The sequence below is a fragment of the Lygodium microphyllum genome, chromosome 11 (assembly GCF_053477565.2).
Source record: "Lygodium microphyllum isolate KBCC chromosome 11, Lygodium_microphyllum_v1.1.10, whole genome shotgun sequence".
Lineage (NCBI taxonomy): Eukaryota > Viridiplantae > Streptophyta > Polypodiopsida > Schizaeales > Lygodiaceae > Lygodium > Lygodium microphyllum.
Window position 1 is genome coordinate 43872357 of NC_141145.1, and position 23259 is coordinate 43895615.

General features: G+C 42.4%; 3 protein-coding genes across 6 annotated transcripts in view; all 3 read right to left on the reverse strand.

Annotated features, from left to right (window-relative positions):
- The window catches only part of LOC148028759 (Nucleotide/sugar transporter family protein), a 71039-nt gene extending 50367 nt beyond the window's left edge, over positions 1 to 20672 (reverse strand). The window contains exons 1-2 of one of the 4 annotated variants that reach the window (XM_087687549.1): positions 20386 to 20672; positions 19994 to 20198 (exon numbers count right to left, since the gene is read on the reverse strand). In XM_087687549.1, coding sequence (XP_087543675.1) covers positions 19994 to 20120 — 127 coding nt within the window. In that variant the 5' untranslated portion in view covers positions 20121 to 20198; positions 20386 to 20672. The remainder of the gene's footprint in view (positions 1 to 19993; positions 20199 to 20385) is intronic. The other 3 variants (XM_087687547.1, XM_087687548.1, XM_087687546.1) reach the window with 3 other exon arrangements.
- Positions 9078 to 12532, reverse strand: LOC148028760 (uncharacterized). Its single transcript, XM_087688743.1, has 2 exons — positions 11376 to 12532; positions 9078 to 9340 (listed from the first exon to the last, which is right to left on the reverse strand). Exons 1-2 carry the CDS (start codon positions 12475 to 12477, stop codon positions 9078 to 9080), a joined length of 1365 nt encoding a protein of 454 aa, XP_087544869.1. The 5' UTR covers positions 12478 to 12532.
- LOC148028761 (uncharacterized) lies at positions 13821 to 15221 on the reverse strand. The gene has a single exon (XM_087688610.1). It carries the CDS (start codon positions 14217 to 14219, stop codon positions 13917 to 13919), a length of 303 nt encoding a protein of 100 aa, XP_087544736.1. The 5' UTR covers positions 14220 to 15221; the 3' UTR covers positions 13821 to 13916.
- Positions 20673 to 23259: the final 2587 nt, after the last annotated feature.

Genomic DNA, 23259 nt, shown 5'->3' on the forward strand with positions numbered 1-23259 from the left:
CCCATGTCATCCTGCTGTAGTCATCTACGATCAATATGAAGTACGAGCTCCCTCGCAAGGACTCGTTCCTCATAGGGCCACAAAGATCCGTAGATACAAGCTCCATCGGTGAAGTAGACCGCCGCGAAGCTTTGTGGAGAATGGCATCCCTATGCTGCTTCCCACGAATGCAGGAGACACATGGCTGCTGGCTCACCACTATATCCAGCAACCCTCGAACAAGCTGTCCACGTGACGCCCTCCGAAGATAATCATAGTTGAGGTGACCAAACCGAGCATGCCATAACTCTGACTGTGTCTGTGAGGTAAGAAGAAGAGTAGAGAGGGCGGTGGAAGACTTCAATTTATAGATGCCGTTCTCCTCATATCCGGATGAGAGAACCTTCCTTGACCCACGATCAAGGACTCGCACCGAATCACTATCAAACTCCACCAAAAGTCCAAGGGAGCAAATCTTATGAACTGACAGTAGATGATACCCTAAACCTGGTACATGCAAGACCTCGGAGGTATGGGTACCACCACGTCCATCTGGAATAAGCTGCATCTTACCCCGTCCTGCAATAGACACGGAAGAGCTATCTCCAATGAGAATCTGCCCACGCGAGGGTCGCAACTGGGCAACACCATCTGATGAAGGAGTCATGTGCCGGGAGGCACCACTGTCAACGATCCACTCTCGAGCCTGGGGAGCCGTCATCGCAGCATCAGAAGCATTTGGTGTAGAGTCCTCAATGACAGCTAGATGAAGAAATGCAGCTGATGAGGGTACAGCCACCGCTCCAGAATCCTTGGTCTCCTTCTTGTTGGTGTCCTTCTTATCTTTGTCAGGGCAATCCTTCTTCCAATGGCCAATCTTTCCACAAATATGGCATGTGGATTCTTTGTCCTTGTCCTTGTCCTTCTTTGACTTATTATCCCCCTTCTTCTTCTTTTGGTCCTTTTTCAAGTGAGTGGAAAGAAGAGAGGGAATAAAGTGTAGGAAGTTTAATAGGAGATGGAGAAAAAAAAAGAAGAAGATTGCCCGGTGCAGGACTTAAAGATTTACTTATCAACGGCTCCAGTCCTCGCTACAATATGGTTTGGGTTGTTAGCTAGTTCATTAATAGAAATCAATCGATTCTTTCCAGATGCTTTGGTGTTCCCATTCTACTAGTCGATTGAGTAGCGAGCAATTCAACAAAATGGGAAAAGACCCAATTTTCTAATTAAATGAGTCATTTACGACTCTTCGACCGATAGCAGATAAATTCTTGCATAAATTTGTGAGTGTTAGAAAAACACTTACTTAAATGTTTTTCATTTTCCTTCTTCTGAGAGGCTTGACCTGTCAATACCTCCGACTTGGAAGCATTCTGTCCCTTAAGCTGTTCCTCTTGGTCCAAGACCATAGGAACCAACTCTTCCCACCGAAGAGTGGACTCTCGCCCCGAAGCAATAAGAGCGGAGTAGAAAGTACCGAATCGTGGCGGCAACTCGGATCAGCTTCCCCGCATTCTAAACCTGCATCTGAAGCTGTCTAAGCTTGTTGATATGCTCCCGCAACGAAGAAGACTTGTTCACGGACAAGGTCCGCATCTGAACCTCCAAAGAAACCTGCTTCATAAGGGTCATCCGGTTATACATCTGATCAAGCTCCAGCCATATCTCCCGAGCCACCGTCAAGTGCTCAATGTGAGCTATCACGGCTGTAGTACAAGACACAAAAAGAAAGGAACGAATCCTGGCATTCAGTTTGTCCCAGTGAGACTATGCCTTGGCCAACTCCGCACGAGCATCGGAAGAGAGTTTGGACTCATCTCTCACCGAGGGCCGGTCGATTTCCTCCTGTACAAGCTCCGCCGAATCATAGGACTCAAGGATGGCCAACATCATGACGCGCCAAATGCGGTAGTTGTCGCCATCGAGCTTCTGATCTGCGGGAAGAGCCGATAAGACAGGCACCTTCCGGTCCATAATCGTCTGGAACTCCAAGTCAATCTCTGTAGACATCTTCACCTGTAATGCCTTCACAAACGCCAAAGCAGCCCCCTCTGACTGTGAAAACTCAGCCTGCTAGGGCTCTTCCACGTCCCAAAACTTCTTCACCCGCCGGAGGCGATGAAAAAGCAAAACCTGCACTTGAAAGCTGAAAACTCCAACTTTCTCCTCGTCAAACAGCAGTAAACAGTAGCAAATCCACCACCTGGACTCCTTTCCCGCGCGCCCACGCTCGCTTCAGCCTTGTTCCGAGGCGCAGCCCTCCTGCCTACCCTCAAACGCTGAAAACGCAGCCTTGTGTCACGATAGAAACTCCTCTTCGGGTTGGTTCTGCACTCAGTCAGCCCTTTAACACTGCTCTGATACCATGTCAAAGTGCAACGGTGCGGAAGCATAGGACTGAGAGAGAGAGAACACAGAGAGAGAAGAGAGAGAAAGAGAGTGGAAGATGAAGATCTGCTGTATAAAGTGTGCTGTATACAAAGATATGCAAATATATACACGGGCGCAGTGCGCTGGACTGCGTGTCTCCACCTCGACGATGCAACCTGCTGTTCACCTCGAAGTCCGCTACAGTCTGCACTGTCTCCTGTCTGAAATCTGCGAACAGAGACGGAATCTGCGCGAGCCACCAATCTGTAATCTGCGAGCAGAAAAGTGTGGGAGACTGCTGAAGAACTCGGCTATAAATAGCCAGAATCTGGGCGAAAAAACAAGCAGGTCGGCTGCATTTAATGCAACCGACTGGACTGTGCAGTCCTGGACAGGCTATGATCTCTAACAGGAAGATAGTACGCAGCCGAGACATAGTATTTAATGAGACTATTTAATGAGGCAAAGTTGCTGAAACATGCTACACAAGGTGACCTTAACAAAAAGAAGGTCAAATTTCAGCATGAACAGCCAGCCATGCAACAGGCCTTGGCTGAAGCTTTTGTCCCTTTTGATGCTGAAAATGACCAGCAACCTATTGTGCTATAGCCATAAGATAATGGACAGCAAATAAATGCACAGAATGGAATATGACAGCAAGAACAACATGCTGAAAACAAGTTACAACAGCATGAAAATGCTGAATATCAGCAACCTGGTGATGATGTGCATGTGCTCGAGGATGTAGGCCCATTGCCTGACAATACAGATCATTGGGTTAGAAGGTCTACACATGTCAAAAGGCAGCCATAGAGGTTTAAGCCATCTTTGGATTACATTTTTGTTGCTCATGCAATGGAAGTTGTTAGTAGATTCATGTCTAACCCTAGCAAGCCACATTGGGAAGCAATGAAATGTATCTTCAGATACTTAAAAGGTACACAAGAGAAGTGTATATACTATGGAAAGGGTACACTAGAGTTGCAGGGATTTTGTGATTCGGGTATGACAAGAGATCTTGACACTAGGAAATCTAGCAGTGGGTATGCCTTTACTTTGGGGCTGGTAGGGCTATCTCTTGGTGTTCAAGGTTGTAGAAAATTGTGGCACTAATTACTACAAAGACTGAATATATTTCACCACAAAAGCTTCTAAGGAAGCTATTTGGCTTGGCCGTCTGGTCAAGGATTTTGGTCTTTCTTCACGTACTCCAATACTTAGTTGTGATAGCCAAAGTGTAGTATGTCTCGCTAAGAATGCCATGTTCCATGCACATACCAAACACATAGATGTTCACTACCACTTTATTCAACGGGTCTTGGATGATAGTCTTGTCAAACTGACTAAGATAAAAACCCGAGATAACCCTGCAAATGTTCTCACTAAGAGTCGTGCAAAGGCTCAACGTGAGCATTGCATCCGATTAGTGGGAGTTGATTAGCTTAAAGGTACCACTCCAGGCCTTTAAGTGAGAGGTTGTTGGGTGTAAAGTCCCTTTGTCTCCGTGTAAAGTTAAACGGGTGTGAAAATACCCTTATTTGTACCCTAATATATAAATACATTCTTTATCCTTTGCCTACCATCACAATCCGGTACACTCATCTTGGCATTCACTCTCTCTCTCTTAACACTGTTGTTCCACCTTTGACTCGCACTCCCATTGCATGCTCCTCCCTTCAATTTTAATGTGTCAAATTTCACTACTTGTTGGAGCTTCATGCAATAAGTGCTTGAATCTCAAGGACTTTGGGACCTTGTCGATGGTTTAGAGCCTATGTCCAACCCTCGATTAGCTCACCCTAATCACATCCATCAATGAACAGCCTGCAATGCCACAGCCAATATTGAGTTAATGTAGGGGTTGCTTCCTGAGTTCCACTCTCAATTACAGCATTTTCCCCTCGCATTTGCGTGTTGGAGTCGTCTCATTGACCAGTTACGCGACATGAGATCGCACTCAACATATCAATCTCGATTTTGAGCTTCAAGAGTTTTCCATTAAGGAAGAGAATGATCTGAAAGTGAAGTTGGCCAAATATCAATGGTTGCTCTTGCTTCCCCGACCTTCGTAGCTTTCTTCTTCGGGGCCATGGCCTCTAATTGCGAGATCACAAAAGGGGATTGGCGAAGGATCTTGGGGATAATTAGATTGACGGAATTTTGATTGACAGGGGGGGAGGTGATCACCAAGAATTTAGAAAAATGGAGAAGAGTCTTGATTCCACAGAGAAATAGGATAGAAGAGATGGAGGATTGGAATTCAAGAGCTCACAGAGTATCCTTCTTGTCCTCATGATGAGAAATTCCCATGTTCGTGCTTCTCTTGCCCCATTCCCTCTTGCTCTATACTCCTAAGAAGGGCCTCTCCCCTCTTGCTTGGACTACCCTCAATGGCTCCCCATGCCTCGTATTTGTAGCTAAATTGAAGAAGAAGGGTTGTGGTCAAGAAGAAGAGCTCTTTATGGAAGGGATCTTGGCAAAATCAACAATCTAAAGCTTCAAGATGCAATTTGATGTTGGCGATCTGATTATTCCTGGAGTTTGCCACTATTGGCTCCCCAAAGTCAAACGATGATCAAGTCACATTCTTCTTGAGCAAGTTGCCCGGAAAATACTTCCATTTTATCCAACGCATTATCTCCCTATCTAGATTGCCGACCTTCTACGAGTTTGAATTATCAGTTCTTACATTAGCAAGGCTGCAAGACCAAATCCGCAAGAAATCCTCCACACATCCTTATTCAGAGAGGGGGCTAGTTGCATCTTCTTCGCAAGCTAAAACCAACAGTGGCAAGAATTCGCAAGATGCAAAGGCAAGCCAAACCAAGGATGACTCCCCTTCTTCAAACAAAACCAAAGAAACAAAACCCATATGACAAACTCTCCCTAAGAAAAATAGGTTTTGCACACACTGCCAGAGATCGGGCCATGTGGACAAGGAGTGTCGTACCAAGGCCCAGGGTCTTCCATCTAAAAAACCACAACAGACTACTGTGACTACCTCACCATTGCACTTTATGCATCTACTGCACATCCATCTCCATCTAGGACTACCTCACCATCTCATTAGTCGTTTCATTAGCAAAGCTCTGCTAGTGGGCGTACGCACTAGTAACCACATCCTTAGATTAACTCCATCTTTGCACTCTTAGGTCTTTAGGCTATTGAGTCAAGCCCATAGGATTTTGTTCTTAGATTTTTCTTCTTAAGTATTCCGTTGCATTTACTTCCACATACATAACACATTAGCATCATTACATTGCTCATTCAACTAACTTCTCATTTCAGCTTTGTTTTTTTGAAACATCTCACTACCGACTTCTATGCTTGTAGCTCTTTATCTCTTTTTGCAAGGTTTTGTTTTCAATATAGGGCTAACTCTTGAACTAAAAATGCATTAGCCTCACTTAAACAGCCCCAAAACACGCTTAATTAATGAAGAAACCATCTCCGAATGGCTACCATTCCACTTCCACCACCCTCCAACAGCCTTCTCCCTAGTTGCATGGGAAAGTTTTGCCAAGTGGCAGCCTTCCTAATGCATTTTCAGCCATTAAATTCATTTTTCAGAATTAATTAATTCTGAAAATTATTTTCAGCCCTTTTGACCCTACCCAAAATTAAACATGCCCATCTGTAATGAAATTGGCTAGGCCATTTACAACTTGGAGTGGTTCCCAACCTCTGTTGACCCTTAGACTAGCATTAATTAATTAATTAATGCTAGTCCCTAGTGTCACCACTGACACTAAATGGCCAAGCAATTGTCCTAGGGTCCAACCTGGCACCAACTAACCACCAAAACCCAGTTGGCATAACTTAACACAACTTTTGCCTTTAACACCCACTGCATCCTCGGGGTCCTTGGCCCGTTCCCATGAAATAACTGCCATGTGCATCACATGTGCTAAACAACCTTGCACATTTGATTAATAACTTAATCAAATCTTACTAGCAAGATTAAAGCATCTCAACATTTCACGTCTCCGTGACACGAGGCTTATTGCTTGAGTTACACTCTCAACTTTAGCATTTCGACTTAGCATCCGAGCATTGGGCAACTTGACTGACCACTATGCAGCTCAGGATAGGACTTGTCACATCAATTTGGATCATGAACTCCAAAACTTTAAAATCAAAGACAAGGATGACTTGAAAGTCAAGTTGGTTGAGTATCAGCATCTCCTCGCTGAGTTCTTAACCACTGGGGCTCCCTAAGTCCTCCGATGTGATCAAATTACCATGTTCCTTAACAAGCTGCCAAGAAAATATTTCCATTTTGTACAATAGGTAATTTCACAACCTCCAATGCCCACATTTTATGAGTTTGAGTGTTGGCCATTTAGGAGACATGTGATGGGTGGCTCCATTGTCCACAAGCCAAACAAATGCTGAGGTGCTCAACTATGACCAGTGGGCCTCTACAAACACACCATCAGAAGGCATCAGTTCGATGTGAACAAGCCTTGCATCCGATCGTTTCTAAGGAGACGATGTGGGCCTTTGCCAACCAATTAGACAAGCTCTCTAGAGTTGAGTAGTTCACTGACTATGATGACTAACGGGTGGCTGTGTGGGTCTAGCCTCGCCACTGCCCCTGTTGAGGGTTTCCATCACCCTACTTCCTGTAACCGGCGTGTTCACTGGGAAGGGCGGTAGTGTACAACCAAAATAAATAAATGCTTTCACCCAATTTACACTCGTCCACTTTACCTAAACTTAAAGACATAGAATCAAGAAGAAAAACAGGAAGCTAAAATACTCCTGTTGCCACACAGACACCCTGTTGGCCCCTAAGTTAGGCGCCCCTTGCGGTATTTCTTTATTTTTAAAAAGGAGAAAGTACAATGGGCTGTCTTTCACCTATTCTGGGTGAAATTTGGCAGCATAACAATACAATTACTGACCCAAATCAAGTTAACCAGGATGGGAAACTCTGCCCAAGTCTGAAACTTCTGGTTGGAGTGCAGAATTGACCATTTCAATCTACTGTATTTACTGATTCAGACCTGTTCTGAAACCTGGTTACAACTCTTACTGTTCCTTGTACTATTCACCCCACTGTAATTATTGGTTCAGACCTGTTCTGAGACCTGTTTTCAGCTCATACTGTTCCCTGCACTGTCCTGCATCATCTGGGCCAAGTGCCCCTTGATTCTGACATCAATTGGGCTCTGAAATACCCTCTGAACAGTCCAGAATCAGTTCTGGTTTAGTGCTGTTTCAGACACTTGCTTGGTGAGGTTACCACCCTCACCTGTCCCTGTTGGGACAGCATACAACTGCTCCTGTTCCTGGAGAAAGGAGGCTCTTGCCTCATGCAAAAACAGCATATTCCCACACAACTGTACCTGAATCAGAAGAAAGACCCTTGATTCTGCAGCATAACCATACTGTCAGGGGGAGAGAGAGAGAGAGTAGGAAGCAAGCTCAGCCCTCTGTGCATCATAGACAAGGTAGACCAGCTCTCAAGAGCTCTCCATCTGCAGCAATCCATCTCCCTTTCACAAAAAATGAGCCCCCCATGCATTGAAACTCGTTTTTGTGCTGCCCTCTCTCTCTCTTTTGGGAATTTATGCCCAAATTGTGACACATGACATACATGTCACAATTTTCCTGTTTAAACCTTTCGGTCTAAAATTCTCCATCCTCGGTTCAAAATTTGACCTCAGCACAGACCAGAGGATTAATCCTCGTACAAAAACGAAGATGATGACGTGAACAGATTCTGGGGTCCAAAAATAGTAACTCCCTAAATTTTAGGAGTTGCTTCCATTGCATCCCCACTAGTCTTCTGACCATCTTTACAGACTATGGCTACATCCAAATTTGTAATGTAGCTCAACTGAAAGTGAATTTTCACTGATGACCCCACATGGACTAATCTCTTCAAGATTTGTCCATCTTCACTTTGAACTAGTCTCTTCTAGGCTAGTTCTTCAACACACTTGTCCATATACACTTTCACAAGTCTCTTCCAGGCTTGTCAATCTACAGTGCCATCAGTCTCTTCCAAACTTGTACTGGACCTTAACTGTCCAGTCTTGACTCACTAGACATTCCTGTCCGTTTCACATACTGGCCATGCAACTCAGGCGTTTAGATTTCAAGAGGGATCCTTCCAAAAAGAAAAACCAAACAAAATATGTAATAAAGAAATCGACAAAAAGGTAATAGTTGTCACAGTCTTGTGACATATCTCCCTCTTGAAATTGCAAATGTCCTCGTTTACATTAATGTCATACATGCTTCCAGCTAACCCAGTGAACTTATACTTGGCAGAACATGTATAACACATACATGCTATCAATCAACATTGTGAACTGAACACACTGTTAACACATGTATGTTCTAACTGTGAAACATGGTAGACTATCATCATGTAACTCCACATCACTGTTTCCAGATATAGTGGCCGATACACCACAATGATATCCCCATAGTGGCAAATTCTCATTTGATGACTCCACATCACCCTGACTAGAGATCTAGTGGCTGGTACATCAAAATGATATCCCCACTGAGTCAATTCACAAAATACATGCCCGATCGAGTAACCATTGTTACAACATGTATTCAATTCAATAGAAGTAAAAACTGTATTCTTGCAAGCAATACTTACTTCTTTAGCACTGAGAAAACCATATGGACACAATAAGTGTTAACTTGTACAAAATTTGTTTCTGTACATAATTTCTTTCTTAAGCATTTGTCACTTTGACAATCTATTTCAGCTTAGAGATACAAGGGGTCAAGGTAGGTTGCAAGCGAAATGCCTCAAGGTAAAGTTCCAACACATTAGGTGGCTCTGCAAGTTCACCTTCATCCATCCACTTAGCATCTATAGCTGGATAGTTCTTGAACTTAACCAAGTACCTTCTAGCAACTTTGCCTTTCACTTTCCTTTCCTTGTGTACCAATACTTGTTCTGGAACAAGAATTTCATCAAGTTCCTCAACCTCGGGCTGTTCCTCAACTGGCATATCTTCTGGCACATCACCCACATAAGGTCTAAGAAGACTTATATGGAAAGTATTATGAATCTTCTAATTGTCAGGCAATTTCAGCCTATAGCTGACATCACTAATCTTCTCTGTTACTTGAAAAGGCCCATAGTATCGCATACTAAGCTTAGTGAAAAGACTTTCCTTGCCTTTCCGCTTCTTTAAGCGTGCCTTTTCAAACCGCAACAGTACCCAATCACCAAGTGAAAATATCAATTCACAACGGTGACGATCAGCAGCTTTCTTTTGCTTTGCTTGAGTCCTTTCAAGGGTATGCTTAACTTTCTGATACATTTCACCCATACTCTGCACATACTGATCTGCCTGAAAGATCTTATCCTTTGTATGCAAAATGGGAGGAACCTTTTTACCACCTTCAACAATTTCAAAAGGGGCTTTGCCTGTTGACGAATGCACAGTATTATTGTATGCATACTCGACCAAAGGCAAATACTGCTCCCACTTTGACTTGTGCTCTGACACATAGCACTTAAGCACATCCAAGACAGTAGAATTTGCCTCTTCTGACTGTCCATCAATCTATGGATGAAATGACGATGAGAACTTAAGCGTTGTGCCCATGTTCTCAAATATGCCTCTCTAGAATAAACTTGTCATCCATGGATCACGGTCACTAACAATAGACTGTGGCATACCATGGTACTTGAAGACATTGCACATAAACAAACATGCCATCTGATCTGGTTTTATCTTCTTCCTGACAGGAATGAAATGAGCCTATTTGCTAAACCTGCAAATAACAGTCCATATCCCATCATTTCCTGTCTGTGTCCTTGGAAGATCAAAGATAAAATCCATAGCTATGCTTTCCCATGGTTTATCTGGAATAGGCAATGGCTGTAAAAGCCCTGGTGCTTTTTGCCTGTCAAACTTGACCTTCTGGCAAATCAAACACTGCCGCACAAAAGCATCACGTCTCTTCTCAAAGTAGGCCAATAAAAGAATGTCTCTACTGCTTTGACTGTTGCATCAATACCACGATGCCCTACATACGGTGGAGAATGACTCTCTGTCATAACTTTCCGTCTCAATGGCATAGTCACACATAGTCTACCATGCATCAACATGAAACCATCCTTGAGAAGATAATGCTTATGATGTTGTCCATTGACAAGCTGATCAAAGATCCTTGCAAAATTTTCATCATCAGCATACTGTTCCTTCATATCATCAAGCTCATGATGATAAGGAATTGACACAGCTGAAATTTGTGGCTTCCTTGACAAAGCATCAGCCACAACATTCTTTTTGCCTTCCACATGCACAATCTGAAAATGGAACATTGACAAAAAGTTTGCCCAACGCATATGCTTTTCTGACAGCGTAGTCTGAGTTAAGAAATAACGCAATGTCTGATGATCTGTCTGGACAACAAAATCTGCCCCAAGTAGATAGTGTTTCCAACAAGAAAGCGCATGAATCACAGCCAGCAATTCTTTCTCATAGACCTGCATAGTCTTCTCTGGCCCTCGCAAGATTCTACTTTCATAAGCCACTACTCGGCCATCTTGCATTAACACTGCACCAATGCTATTGCCACAGGCATCACATTGGACAACAAATGACTTCCTAAGATCTGGCAGGATGATCACTGGACTAGAAGTCATCTTTTCTTTAAGAAGATTAAAAGCTGAAATCTCTTTCTGTGTCCACTGGAAAGAGATTCCTTTCTTCTGTAAAGCATGTAAAGGTGAAGCAATCTCTGCAAAATTGCGAATGAACCTCCTGTAGTAAGAACACAAACCCAAGAAGCTTCTAACATCATGGACAGTCTTCAAATCTGGCCATGTTCTAATTGCTTCAACCTTAGCAGGATCCATTCGGACACCATCCTTTGACACTGTGTGCCCCAGGAACTGGATTTCTTCCAAGAAGAACTCACTCTTCTTGCCATTGATAAGCAACCTATTACTGCAAAGCTCATCAAAGACTGCTTTCAAGTGTTCTCTATGCTCCTGTTCATTCTTTGAAAAGACAATCTGTCATCAAAGAATGTACCAACAAACTGCCTGTATGGACGAAAAATCATGTCCATCATTCGATTAAACGTAGCAGGAGCATTAGTGAGTCCAAATGGCATTACCAAGAACTCATAGAGACCAAATGTGGTCCTAAATGCAGTCTTATGCACATCCTCTTGCTTAATCCTGATCTGGTGGTATCCACTCTTCAAATCTATCCTGCTGAAAATTGACGCTCCTTCCAAACGGTCAAGGATGTCGTCAATCCTTGGAATGGGGAACCTGTTCTTGATGGTACTCTTGTTCAGCGCTCGATAATCTATGCACATGCGCCAAGAGCCATCCTTCTTCTGCACTAAGAGCACTGGTGAGCAAAAGGGAGATGAACTTGGCTGAATCAGCCCTTTTTCCAACAGCTCATTCACCTGGCTCAATATCTCTTTCTGTTGGGCTGCACTAACCCTATACGGAGGTCTATTTGGTGGGCTACTGCCTGGCACCAAGTCTATTGCATGATCCTCAGACCTCTCTGGTGGCAAATGTGATGGTAATGAGTCAAAAAAACAATCACTGAACTGAGACAAGAAAGCACACCTGTCTCTATCTAACATACAAAAATTTGACTCATCATTATCCTTGACATCACGTGCAAAAATCAAGTACGCAGAAAGATGATTCTTTATTACAGATGTAATGGAAGAAGCTGATACAACAGGTACAGACTCTCCTTTAAGCTTCACATCAAGCACATGAGTCTTTCCCCTATGTTCCGAAGTCAGTGCCTTGTTAAAGGCATCCAACACACCATGCTTTCTGAACATCCATGGCATTCCCAACAAGACATCACAACCTTCAAGTGGCATGATATAAAATTCTTCTGCATCAACATAAGACTGTATATGAAGATGCAGCTTCCCAAGAATGGGTGTCACACACTCTGAGTGACCAGGACATGCCAACCCTGCCTCTGCTGTGTAGCCCATCTCATCTGCTCTGATGCCCAAAGTAGAAGCCAACTCTAGTGAGATAAAGTTTGCCTTAGCTCCAGGATCAAAGAAAATAAGTACATGTTGATCCCTAACTTTACCCCAAGCTCTGCAAAGCTCATTAGCATCCGAGTGTGGCTTGTCTCCCAGCATATCTGGCACTAAACCTGCTGAAGGTTTGGGCTTCTTTCCTTTTCTGTCCTCTTTATCATCATCAGCTAGTCTCTTATTCTTGTCCGGACAGTTAGACGCAATATGACCAGTCTGCTCACAGATAAAGCATTTCCTCTCAGCTATTAAAGCCTTTCTCTCTTCAAGAGACTTGCGCACAAAAGGTTTCTTCTGGTCCTTTGACTGCTGTCTAAAGAACTTGGCTGGCTTCTTCTTGAACTGCCAAGATTTACCTGTGCTTTGAGAAATCTGAGAAACCTGTTTACCAAATGGCTTCTTTGCTGAAAATTTTTCAGGTTTGTCCTGTTTAATGCTGCCCCCAAAACCACTTGACTGTCCCAACAATAATGCATTTCCTGTGGTAGCATTCTCAATTAACTGAGTCAAAGTGGTGACCTTTGTCTTTGTACAATAATTCCGGAGTTCCTTGGGCAGCCCGCAGCAATATTTCTCTATCTGCTCGGTCAATGGCACAACCCTGTAAGAGGTGACTGGAAGTAAAGCCTTCCAAAACTTCTTGTTATAGTCTTCCAGATCCTTGCATTTAGATGCATCCAAATCGTGCCAAGCTGACATAACATCGATCTCAAATTCATTGGTCAGCCAAGCAGAAGCAAATACTTGCTTAAAGTAAGTCCAAGTGGCAGGAGCCTGTCCTTGCATCAACAGTGTACTCCACCATTGACTAGCATTGTCTTTAAGAAAAGTGGCAGCTTTCCGGACCTTCGAAGGCTCTGTAAAGTTCCCCCCTGCAAATGCGGCATCAAACTGCTGTAAGAAAGAGAGTGCCTTAGTCCTATCTTCAAATCCTCAAAAGATGTCAAACTGTACGGCTGCACCACCTTCCTTGTATGGCTTTGGCTTCTCATGAGCCATCAAAGGGTCCATAGGATATGCCTGCAACATAGGAACACTAACAGGTGGCATAGGAGTTGCCGGACCACTGACTACAGGGCTTGTAGACACAATACTTGCTTGCTGGTTTTGATAACCAGCCATATCAAAGTGCCCTGTGGCATGCCAAAACTGCCCTGAACTCCCTGAAATCCAGGCTACATGCCTATATTACCATACATGGGGTTTGGCATAAAACCCTGTGTACCCCCAAACACTGTTCCTGGTACATACATCTAGTTTCCAGGTGCATACCCAGCCATACTCTGAAATATAGATCCACCTCCAAAGTACCCAGGGTGTACAGAGGTCGGTGGGAAAACCTGTGGTAAAGCCTAAAAACTATTTCCCTGTCCATTTGAACCAACATTTGGCTGCTGTAAAGTGGCAAACTGAACTGGCAATGCATGTGTAACTAGCATTTTCACCACCTGTTCCTGGATAGTCGGAACCAATCTTGGAGTCTCCATTGACTCCGCAAGCTGCCTTGGTGTTTCCACTGAATCTGCAGCATGCTTACCCTTATCCTAGACCTCTACTGGATCCGAAATCTTTGCAGATTGCCCAACTTGCTGTGAAGGAAGGGAAGGCTGCAAAAATGCCAAAAACCTTGGATTCTGCATCACTTGAGTAAACATACTCACAGCAGCGACTAACTGCGTCTTGAAAATGTCTTCATCCATAGAAGAAGCCGTAAGAACTTGTGGCTCAACCATAACAGGAGGAGTAACAAACTGTGGAGGTCTAGAAGACTCTCCCACCTCATGAACAACAGGGATCTCCTGTGATGCAGACGCTTCCTCTCTGGTGTCTTCCTTTCTATCAGCCATGATGCACAATTCTGTGTCTGCACCCAAACCAACCCTGGCTCACTCTTTAGGGAAAAAGTGATTCGATCCCGGCAATGGAACCATGTGACCGGCCAGTTCACTGGGAAGGGCGGTAGTGTACAACCAAAATAAATAAATGCTTTCACCCAATTTACACTCGTCCACTTTACCTGAACTTAAAGACACAGAATCAAGAAGAAAAACAGGAAGCTAAAATGCTCCTGTTGCCACACAGACACCCTGTTGGCCCCTAAGTTAGGCACCCCTTGCGGTATTTCTTTATTTTTAAAAAGGAGAAAGTACAATGGGCTGTCTTTCACCTATTCTGGGTGAAATTTGGTAACATAACAGTACAATTACTGACCCAAATCAAGTTAACCAGGAGGGGAAACTCTGCCCAAGTCTGAAACTTCTGGTTGGAGTGCAGAATTGACCATTTCAGTCTGCTGTATTTACTGGTTCAGACCTGTTCTGAAACCTGGTTACAACTCTTACTGTTCCTTGTACTATTCACCCCACTGTAATTTTTCAGACCTGTTCTGAGACCTGTTTTCAGCTCATACTGTTCCCTGCACTGTCCTGCATCATCTGGGCCAAGTGCCCCTTGATTCTGACATCAATTGGGCTCTGAAATACCCTCTGAACAGTCCAGAATCAGTTCTGGTTTAGTGCTGTTTCAGACATTTGCTTGGTGAGGTTACCACCCTCACCTGTCCCTGCTGGGACAGCATACAACTGCTCCTGTTCCTGGAGAAAGGAGGCTCTTGCCTCATGCAAAAACAGCATATTCCCACACAACTGTACCTGAATCAGAAGAAAAACCCTTGATTCTGCAGCATAACCATACTGTCAGGGGGAGAGAGAGAGAGAGAGTAGGAAGCAAGCTCAGCCCTCTGTGCATCATAGACAAGGTAGACCAGCTCTCAAGAGCTCTCCATCTGCAGCAATCCATCTCCCTTTCACAAAAAATGAGCCCCCCATGCATTGAAACTCGTTTTTGTGCTGCCCTCTCTCTCTCTTTTGGAAATTTATGCCCAAATTGTGACACATGGCATACATGTCACAATTTTCCTGTTTAAACCTTTCGGTCTAAAATTCTCCATCCTCGGTTCAAAATTTGACCTTGGCACAGACCAGAGGATTAATCCTCGTGCAAAAACGAAGATAATGACGCAACAGATTCTGGGGTCCAAAAATAGTAACTCCCTAAATTTTAGGAGTTGCTTCCATTGCATCCCCACTAGTCTTCTAACCATCTTTACAGACTATGGCTACATCCAAATTTGTAATGTAGCTCAACTAAAAGTGAATTTCCACTTATGACCCCACATGGACTAATCTCTTCAAGATTTGTCCATCTTCACTTTGAACTAGTCTCTTCCAGGCTAGTTCTTCAACACACTTGTCCATATACACTTTCACAAGTCTCTTCCAGGCTTGTCAATCTACAATGCCATCAGTCTCTTCCAGACTTGTACTGGACCTTAACTGTCCAGTCTTGACTCACTAGACATTCCTGTCCGTTTCACATACTGGCCATGCAACTCAGGCGTTTAGATTTCAAGAGGGATCCTTCCAAAAAGAAAAACCAAATAAAATATGTAATAAAGAAATCAACAAAAAAGTAATAGTTGTCACAGCCTTGTGACACTTCCCCTATAGCTGACATTTTCATTTCTCAAGCCCCTTCAGTCGGAAGTGTTTGTGTAGGACACAACTCCTCTGTCAAGATTCAAACTCAAGGTCATGTTAGTTTTCCCACTGACCAGGGTTCGAATCTCACTTCCTAGATGATGTCTATCATGTCGCCCATCTTGGGGTAAACTTTTTGTTTGTTTAACAACTTTGCCAGTTGAGACAAGTAGTTTACTTCACCGCAACCACAGTCGAGATCCTAGACTCTCAAACTAGTTTAGTGATTGCTCGAGGCAAGGTATAGCCTAATGGCCTTTACCATATGATACATTTTCTTACCAAGCAAACAACCAATGATTCAAAGTTCTATAGATTCCAAGCCTTGGTCACAACATGGGAGCCCACGGATTCTAAGCATCTTTAGCATGTTTGCTTTAGGACATCCTAGCTACGACTCTCTTTATGAGTTGTCGCATCAAGGGATGGTTGAGGACCTTCCACACCTAAAACTATCTCAAGAGATCTATAAAGCATGTCAGCTAGGTAAGCAGCATCATACACACTTTCCTCAGTTATTTGTCACTCCTGTTGCTGAACCCCTTATGCTCATTCATGTAGATCTTTGTGTCCCATATTCACTGCTCCCTTGAATAGCATATTGTACTTCTCTTTGATGATGGATTATTTCTCCAAATATATGTGGGTGTACGTTCTAAAGCACAAGTTAAATGCCTTCACTTGTTTCAGTGCTTGGGTGCTACTGCTCCATAACTAGGTTGGTCGTCGTGTGGATACTATGAGGAGTAGTTCTAGTGGTGCATTTACCTCCCGCGAGTTTTTTGTGTTTCTACAAGAGCAGGGCATTGCATGCCAACTCACCTCTACCAACTCCCCTTCCCCCCCCCACAAAATGGAGTCAGAGAGCATAGAAGCTAGACAATCGTGGATATGGCACGCTCTATGCTATTCGCAGCAGTGTTCCTAAAACCAGCCTTCCTCCTCGGATAGGGTAAATAACATGGTTAAGCACCATTTACAGCAATTAACAAATTCACAAAACTGAAATGCACACTTTACCATATAATCTTGGACATTGAACGCCCTGTTGGCCCCAAAACCGACACCTCTTTCAGTATTTATTTAACTTAATTGAAAAAGGATTTTATATACAATGGGATTCTCCCAATCCCTTTCGGTATTCCAAATCCCCTTGCTGTCCAAAATGATGACCAAGTCTTCAATCTGATTTGCCTCTTGATTCGGACAGTCAATTGGCCTTTACCTACTTTGATAGAGATGGAAAATGCCCCAAATTCATTGATTTGCTGGTCCCTCCACCCGAATTTGACTAAAAACAACTTCAGCCCTATTGAATCCAAGACTTGGAGCTTCTAATTTTTGGCATGCTTCTTGACGCTATTGCTAAACCCTAATTTTTGCTGCAGATTACGTTTTACAGAAAAGAAATTTGAAATTTCTTAGTCTCTGGTGATCTCAATGTTGTAATCTTCGAAGCAAGGCTGTAAAAAGACTGGGAGATGAGAGAGAACACTGAGGAGAGAGAAAATTCTAACTTTCTTCGCAAAGAACTGAAGAAAATCTTTCATTTACTACTACTGTACTGTCTCAACAACTTGTGAATGCAAAGAACTAAAGTAAATCAGTCATTTACTATTGTTGCCATGTCTCAACAACATGTAGATGATGTCACCTACTGTTGATTGGTCTTCTCCTACCCCTTGCTACCTCAGAAGGTTCTCCAATGGCTACAAATCAGACCAATAGCATCTCCTCCCTCTCTCTTGCAGACTAAATACACTAAAATGCCTCTCTCCAACCTCTAAAGACGTTTTTCAATCTTGCATGGGCATTTTTGACAAGTGGCAGCCTTTCCAAATGGTTTTTCTAACATTATTCATAATTAAATATTAATTTTCAGTCTTTAAATACTGAAAATTAATCTAATAATTATTTCGATGCCCTAAAAAATAATCTAACTGGCCAATAATTAAATTGGCTAGGCAAATTCCATTCCTGAGTGTCTCTGCGCCATCTTTGACCATCAAATTGGTGTTAAGTACCATTAAACGCCACTTCTCTAGTCTCACCAACTGACACTTATGGCCAAATGAATAACCTAGGCCAACAACTGACACCAGATACCACCAAGTATCTGTGCAGCATAACTTATAGCAACTTTTGCCTTTAACATCCCGTGATTTCCTCAAGTCTCGGGCTCAAATTTACTCTAATCCCAGTTACGCCTCACATATGCAACATTCACTTAACCATGTGATTAAAAATTAATCCACATGTTAAGTGAGGTTTCAAAAATAATGTCCTCATGACAGCTCTGTAAGCGCCTTTGGATTGAGGCTCTTAACACTTCAATGTACATCCTTAACCAATGTCAGATTGTAGTGATCCCTAAAAAGACTCCGTACCAAGCCTTCTTCAGCTATCAGCCTGTTATTTCTCACTTCAAAGTTTCCGGTAGTCATGCTTATACACACACTCCTGATGATAAGATAGGAAAACTCACCCCTCTAGCAGATCTCTTAATCTCTATGGGCTGTGCCTATTGAGCCATGCCTATTACTCGCTCCTAACCTTCCTACAAATGCTTCAACTTCCAAGCGTCCTCCGCGAAACCCGTTATCTCACTAATATCAGCAAACCATGTGGAATTCGGGGATCCTTCCACTAGATTGCACTCCGGAGGGCCCTGGAAGGTATGCTTGACTTCCCCCTCAAGCTTCATATACATCGTTGTTTACAACTAATTACATTATACATTCTAAGCCATACAATTGGCAAGCAACTCTCCAAGACCCTCTGTGGTGTGTGGCCCAAGTATTTTTGACAAGTCTATCAATTTTAATATACCATTGACTCTATAAGTAACCCTAAACCTATTGAATCAGCATAATTGGGTGAGAGAGTCAACGAACATTGGATAGTGATAGTGAAAACATCAATGAAAATAGAAATGTTCTACTATGAATTTCGAGATGAAAACTTCGCGGTTGAAAAGAGTATTGATATAGAAGCAATGAGGATGAACACAATGCTTTAAAAAAAATGCTCTTTTGAACCATCACATTGATGTTCTCAGCAGTCTATGATGGTGCCATAGTGAAAACATCAATGAAAATAGAAATGTTCTAATAAGAATTTGGAGATGAAAACTTCACGGTTGAAAAGAGTATTGATATAGAAGCAACGAGGATGAACACAATGCTCAAAAAAAAATGATCTTCGAACCATCACATCGATGTTCTCAACGGTCTATGATGGTGCCATCAAATGCATGCATGGATGTTTTAGGGCTGTAATATTGGTATCTAACACACATCGATTGTTTTGCATGGCTGCCATTCTCCATGTGCAAATTTTTCTAGATGCTAGCTGCAAAGCTAAGTTTGCACTTGTAAGCATGATAAGACATAAGCATTAGTCTTATAAGCAGTCTCACTTACCTCAAGCACAGGTATAGATGAAGAATCATGCATGGAAAACTTTAAAAGCAAGTAAACAACATGCACAAGAATATTGAATGTTCTCGATATGCATATGCATGCTATTTTTGTATGATCACAAGATCAAAAGCATTGCAGCCAAACTTGCAGCCCTTTTGGCTGAGGGCAATTGCAATTTGAAATTGGGGATTATGTCAAAAGCCGATGGATTAAGGAACTTTGGAAATGTCTCTCTCTATCCCTCTGCCTGCAACCCTAGAGAAATGAAATAGGTGGTTAACATTGGAGGAGGCTAACCAGGTGAAAGGAGCATAATTAGCATCTGCTACTAGTACCCCTTGTACATAGGATGCCAAGGCCTACAGAGCATTTAGCATTTTAACTATCAGGCATCATTGTGCTATCTCCATTTGCCTCGTGGACCTGATGTTGCTTTCTAGGCTCTTGAGCAAGATTATTATCTTCAGTTGCGTATTGACACAAAAAAAATTGGCAAAGAAAGTTCATAAAGATACCAGATCTCGACTGAAACAACTCTGTCTCTACTGCACATCCACATAGTTACCAAGAAACTAGCAAAGAGCTTTTATATTGATACCAATCTTTGTATGCTTCTTGGGGGGCCAAAATTGAAGAAACGCTAAAGACTTCATGAAATACCTGCACAACCCATGTAAGCCAAAGCAGCAGTAATTCCTCTCGTAGTCATCGGAGATTTCACGAAAACATCACCCTTTCCCAAACCACTTGCTGTTGACACCGGCAGTATCCCATTGGGCTTATCCATAAAGTACCAGCAAAGAGGATCACTTGATGGTATACTTCTGATGTTCTGTCTTTGTTTTCAGTATCCAGAACGTATGCTCTGAAAACACAAGCATATGATCTGAAAACACACACACACACACTCACTCACACACACACACACACACACACACACACACACACACACACTCTCTCTCTCTCTCTCTCTCTCTCTCTCTCTCTCTCTCTCTCTGTGCGCGCGTGCGCGAGCGCTTAGATCGAATCATTATATAGATGCCAGAACGTACCTGGAATCAGAGAGCTAAAAGGCGACGAGGATCCAAACATAGGCCAGCAGAGGGAGCCGCAGTCGAATCAGGCAGAGGCGCCTCAATCGCTGGTCTGTCATGATAAAAGTAATTTTGAAGCGTTTCTGTTGGGAATAGCGAGCGCACTTGTTCGATATTTCCGTGCGAGTGGATTTCTACTTGGTAAACTCCTGGCCACCGGCCCGGGCATCATTGCGAATCTCGCGAGGCTATGCCGCCCTTGCAAAGTGTGGACTCTGGAGAAAAAGGGATGCTTGGATAGACCAACCATCCGGACAGACCAACCACGCTCATGAGACAGAAGTATTATTTGGAGTTTGTACTTACCTTTTCAAGTTATAGCTATTTAAAATGCGTCGTTTTGGTGCATGGCTTAGCACCTCCGCTATGAAAAGTGCGGCTTCACAAAAATAGTGCGCACTTTGCACCTTACACCATGCATTATGTGGCAAAAGTGTTGTTGGCTATAAATTTTCTACAAATAGATATAATAAATTATGATGATCATATGGCCCACCTCCAAAGCTTCAAGGGGAATGGGTCTTTTTTGTTTTGGGGGAAGGGGGGGAGAGAGAGAGAGAGAGAGAGAGAGAGAGAGAGAGATATATATATATATGTATGTATGTATGTATTGGGGGGGGGGGGGGGGGGGGGGGGAGAGAGAGAGAGACAGACAGACAAACAGAGAGATATGTATGTATGCAAATTGATGTGCCAGTCCCTTAGAGCTCTGCATTTTCCCCCTTGACTTTAGAAGTTAGAACCCAAACTGTCAGGAAAAACCTATGGCCTATATTCAAAGTAGTGTTCATGAAAAATCGAGGTTTAATGTAAAATGAATTGCAATTTTATAAAAATCACCTTTAAAAATATAAGTAAAAGGTTTAGTAAATTTCATAAAAAAGAGGACAAACATTATTTGCACGTAAAATAATATTTAAAATAATAAATAAATGAAAAAATTATAAAATATACATTTTTTGACTTGATATTATATTTTTAAAACTTATTTAAATGATAAATATTATAATTATATTTTTTAAATTATTTTTATTTTATTTAATATATAATTATGAGGCATAACTCATGAGTTAATGTGACTAGAAACTACATAGAATTTAATTTATTTAATGAGTCATGGCTCATGACTTTGAAATTGGAACATAAATTAGCATGCACAATTTACAAAATTTAATTATTAAATTATTAAATTAACAATTGACAACCAGGTGACAGTGCAATTCCTTTCACACACTTTCTTTGAGTCTTGAAAAGACTCCCCCTCCATCTCGCCCTCCATCTTCTTCTTTGTAACCTGTGGGAGTCCCCCTCCCCCTCCATCTCAACTCCCTCTCCCCTCCATCTCGCCCTATGGGCCGTGGCTCCCCCTCCATCTCGCTCTCCATCTCGTGGCTCACCCTCCTTCTATCCCTCTATCGGCACACCTCCTTCTCTAGCACTTCCTCTAGGTGGCTAATGATTGAGTAAGCAAGCTTGTCAATCTTGTGCCAAAAAGAACGTGACGAGAAAGAAAAGATAGTATTACTAAAGTGGAAAGCATTGTTTAGATAATAGTGTTATTAAGCATTGTTTAGCTAATATGTTACTAGAAAGATAGTATTGATTTTTAGGTGATGATAGGTGATTGTTTTTTAATGGTACAAATTTTAACAAAATCACAGGTTGCAGCACTGTAGAGTTTTTGGTTCAAAACAACAACAAATTAGAATTTTGATTTTTTTTTTATCTTCCTTTTTCCTATTATTATAATAAGCCAAATGAAAGGTCGGCATCTCTAAATCTAGCTATGGCAACAAAGGCCCCACTTGTACAACCAGCTTACATCCATGGATTTGGAGTCTTAACATCTCATGATCCAAAATTAGAGTAGAATGGTTGCAAACTAAATCTGAGATTCACCAAGGTGGGAATGTGTGTGTGTGTGTGTGTGTGTGTGTGTGTGTGTGTGTGTGTGTGTGTGTGTGTGTGTGTGTGTGTGTGTGTGTGTGTGTGTGTGTGTGTGTGTGTGTGTGTGTGTGTGTGTGTGTGTGTGTGTGTGTGTGTGTGTGTGTGTGGGGGGGGGGGGGGGGGGGGGGGGGGGGGGCCTTGCACCACTTATCACCATGAAATTTACACAATGAATTCCTTGAATACAAGTAAAGTTGGAATTACCCATTGTGCACAATCTTTTGCCTGAAAGCATTGCTGATTCCATTAGGGGCATGGATGGATGAATGGATGAAAATGTTGCTAATTATCAATTAATCTTTGCAACTGTCTCCAATGATCTTATGAGGAGGCCTTAATACTGACGGGATAAAGTTTGAGATAAAAATAATGGCAATCTTAATTTTCTTTTGTTTAATTGCAAAAAATGAAAGATACTCAGCAAAAAAACAAGCAAAGGCAAACATCACTCTTAACTATACCAAGCTTTACATCAATGAAAGTAGAAAACTCTATGCACTTGAATGTTGAAAGCAATGGTAGTACCTCGAAGGTAGATGCATGTATTGCATAAAAATGTGGGTGAGGAAGAGGCAATTCATATTAAAAAGGCAATGCGTACATGGAATGAATCTTGGGCATTTCTCTTTGAGTGGGCATAATTTGACAAATCACTAGGAAGAGTGTTTTGTAACATATGCAAAAATCATAAGAAGTGTAAAAGTGAGTATGGCACTATCGGGTCCATTAATATTCAACTTAGTGCAATAAAGCAGCATGCAGACTCCAAGGCACATAAGTTTGCAGCTTATGTGCATGACACAATCAAAAGGCATTCGAAAATGGGTTACAAAGGCAGCAAGATAATGCAAATGATAGTGTGCTATGTCTGTTTAGAGTAGCTTA

Bases quoted from the DNA above. Each gene is read 5' to 3' on its own strand.
- LOC148028760 (XM_087688743.1), bottom strand. From the start codon at position 12,477: ATGCTGGGAGACAAGCCACACTCGGATGCTAATGAGCTTTGCAGAGCT. The intron at 9,341-11,375 runs GTACATTCTTTG...GTGATGTGCCAG, and splicing joins TCCATACAGGCAGTTTGTTG to AAGATATGCCAGTTGAGGAA.
- LOC148028761 (XM_087688610.1), bottom strand. From the start codon at position 14,219: ATGGCTGATAGAAAGGAAGACACCAGAGAGGAAGCGTCTGCATCACAG.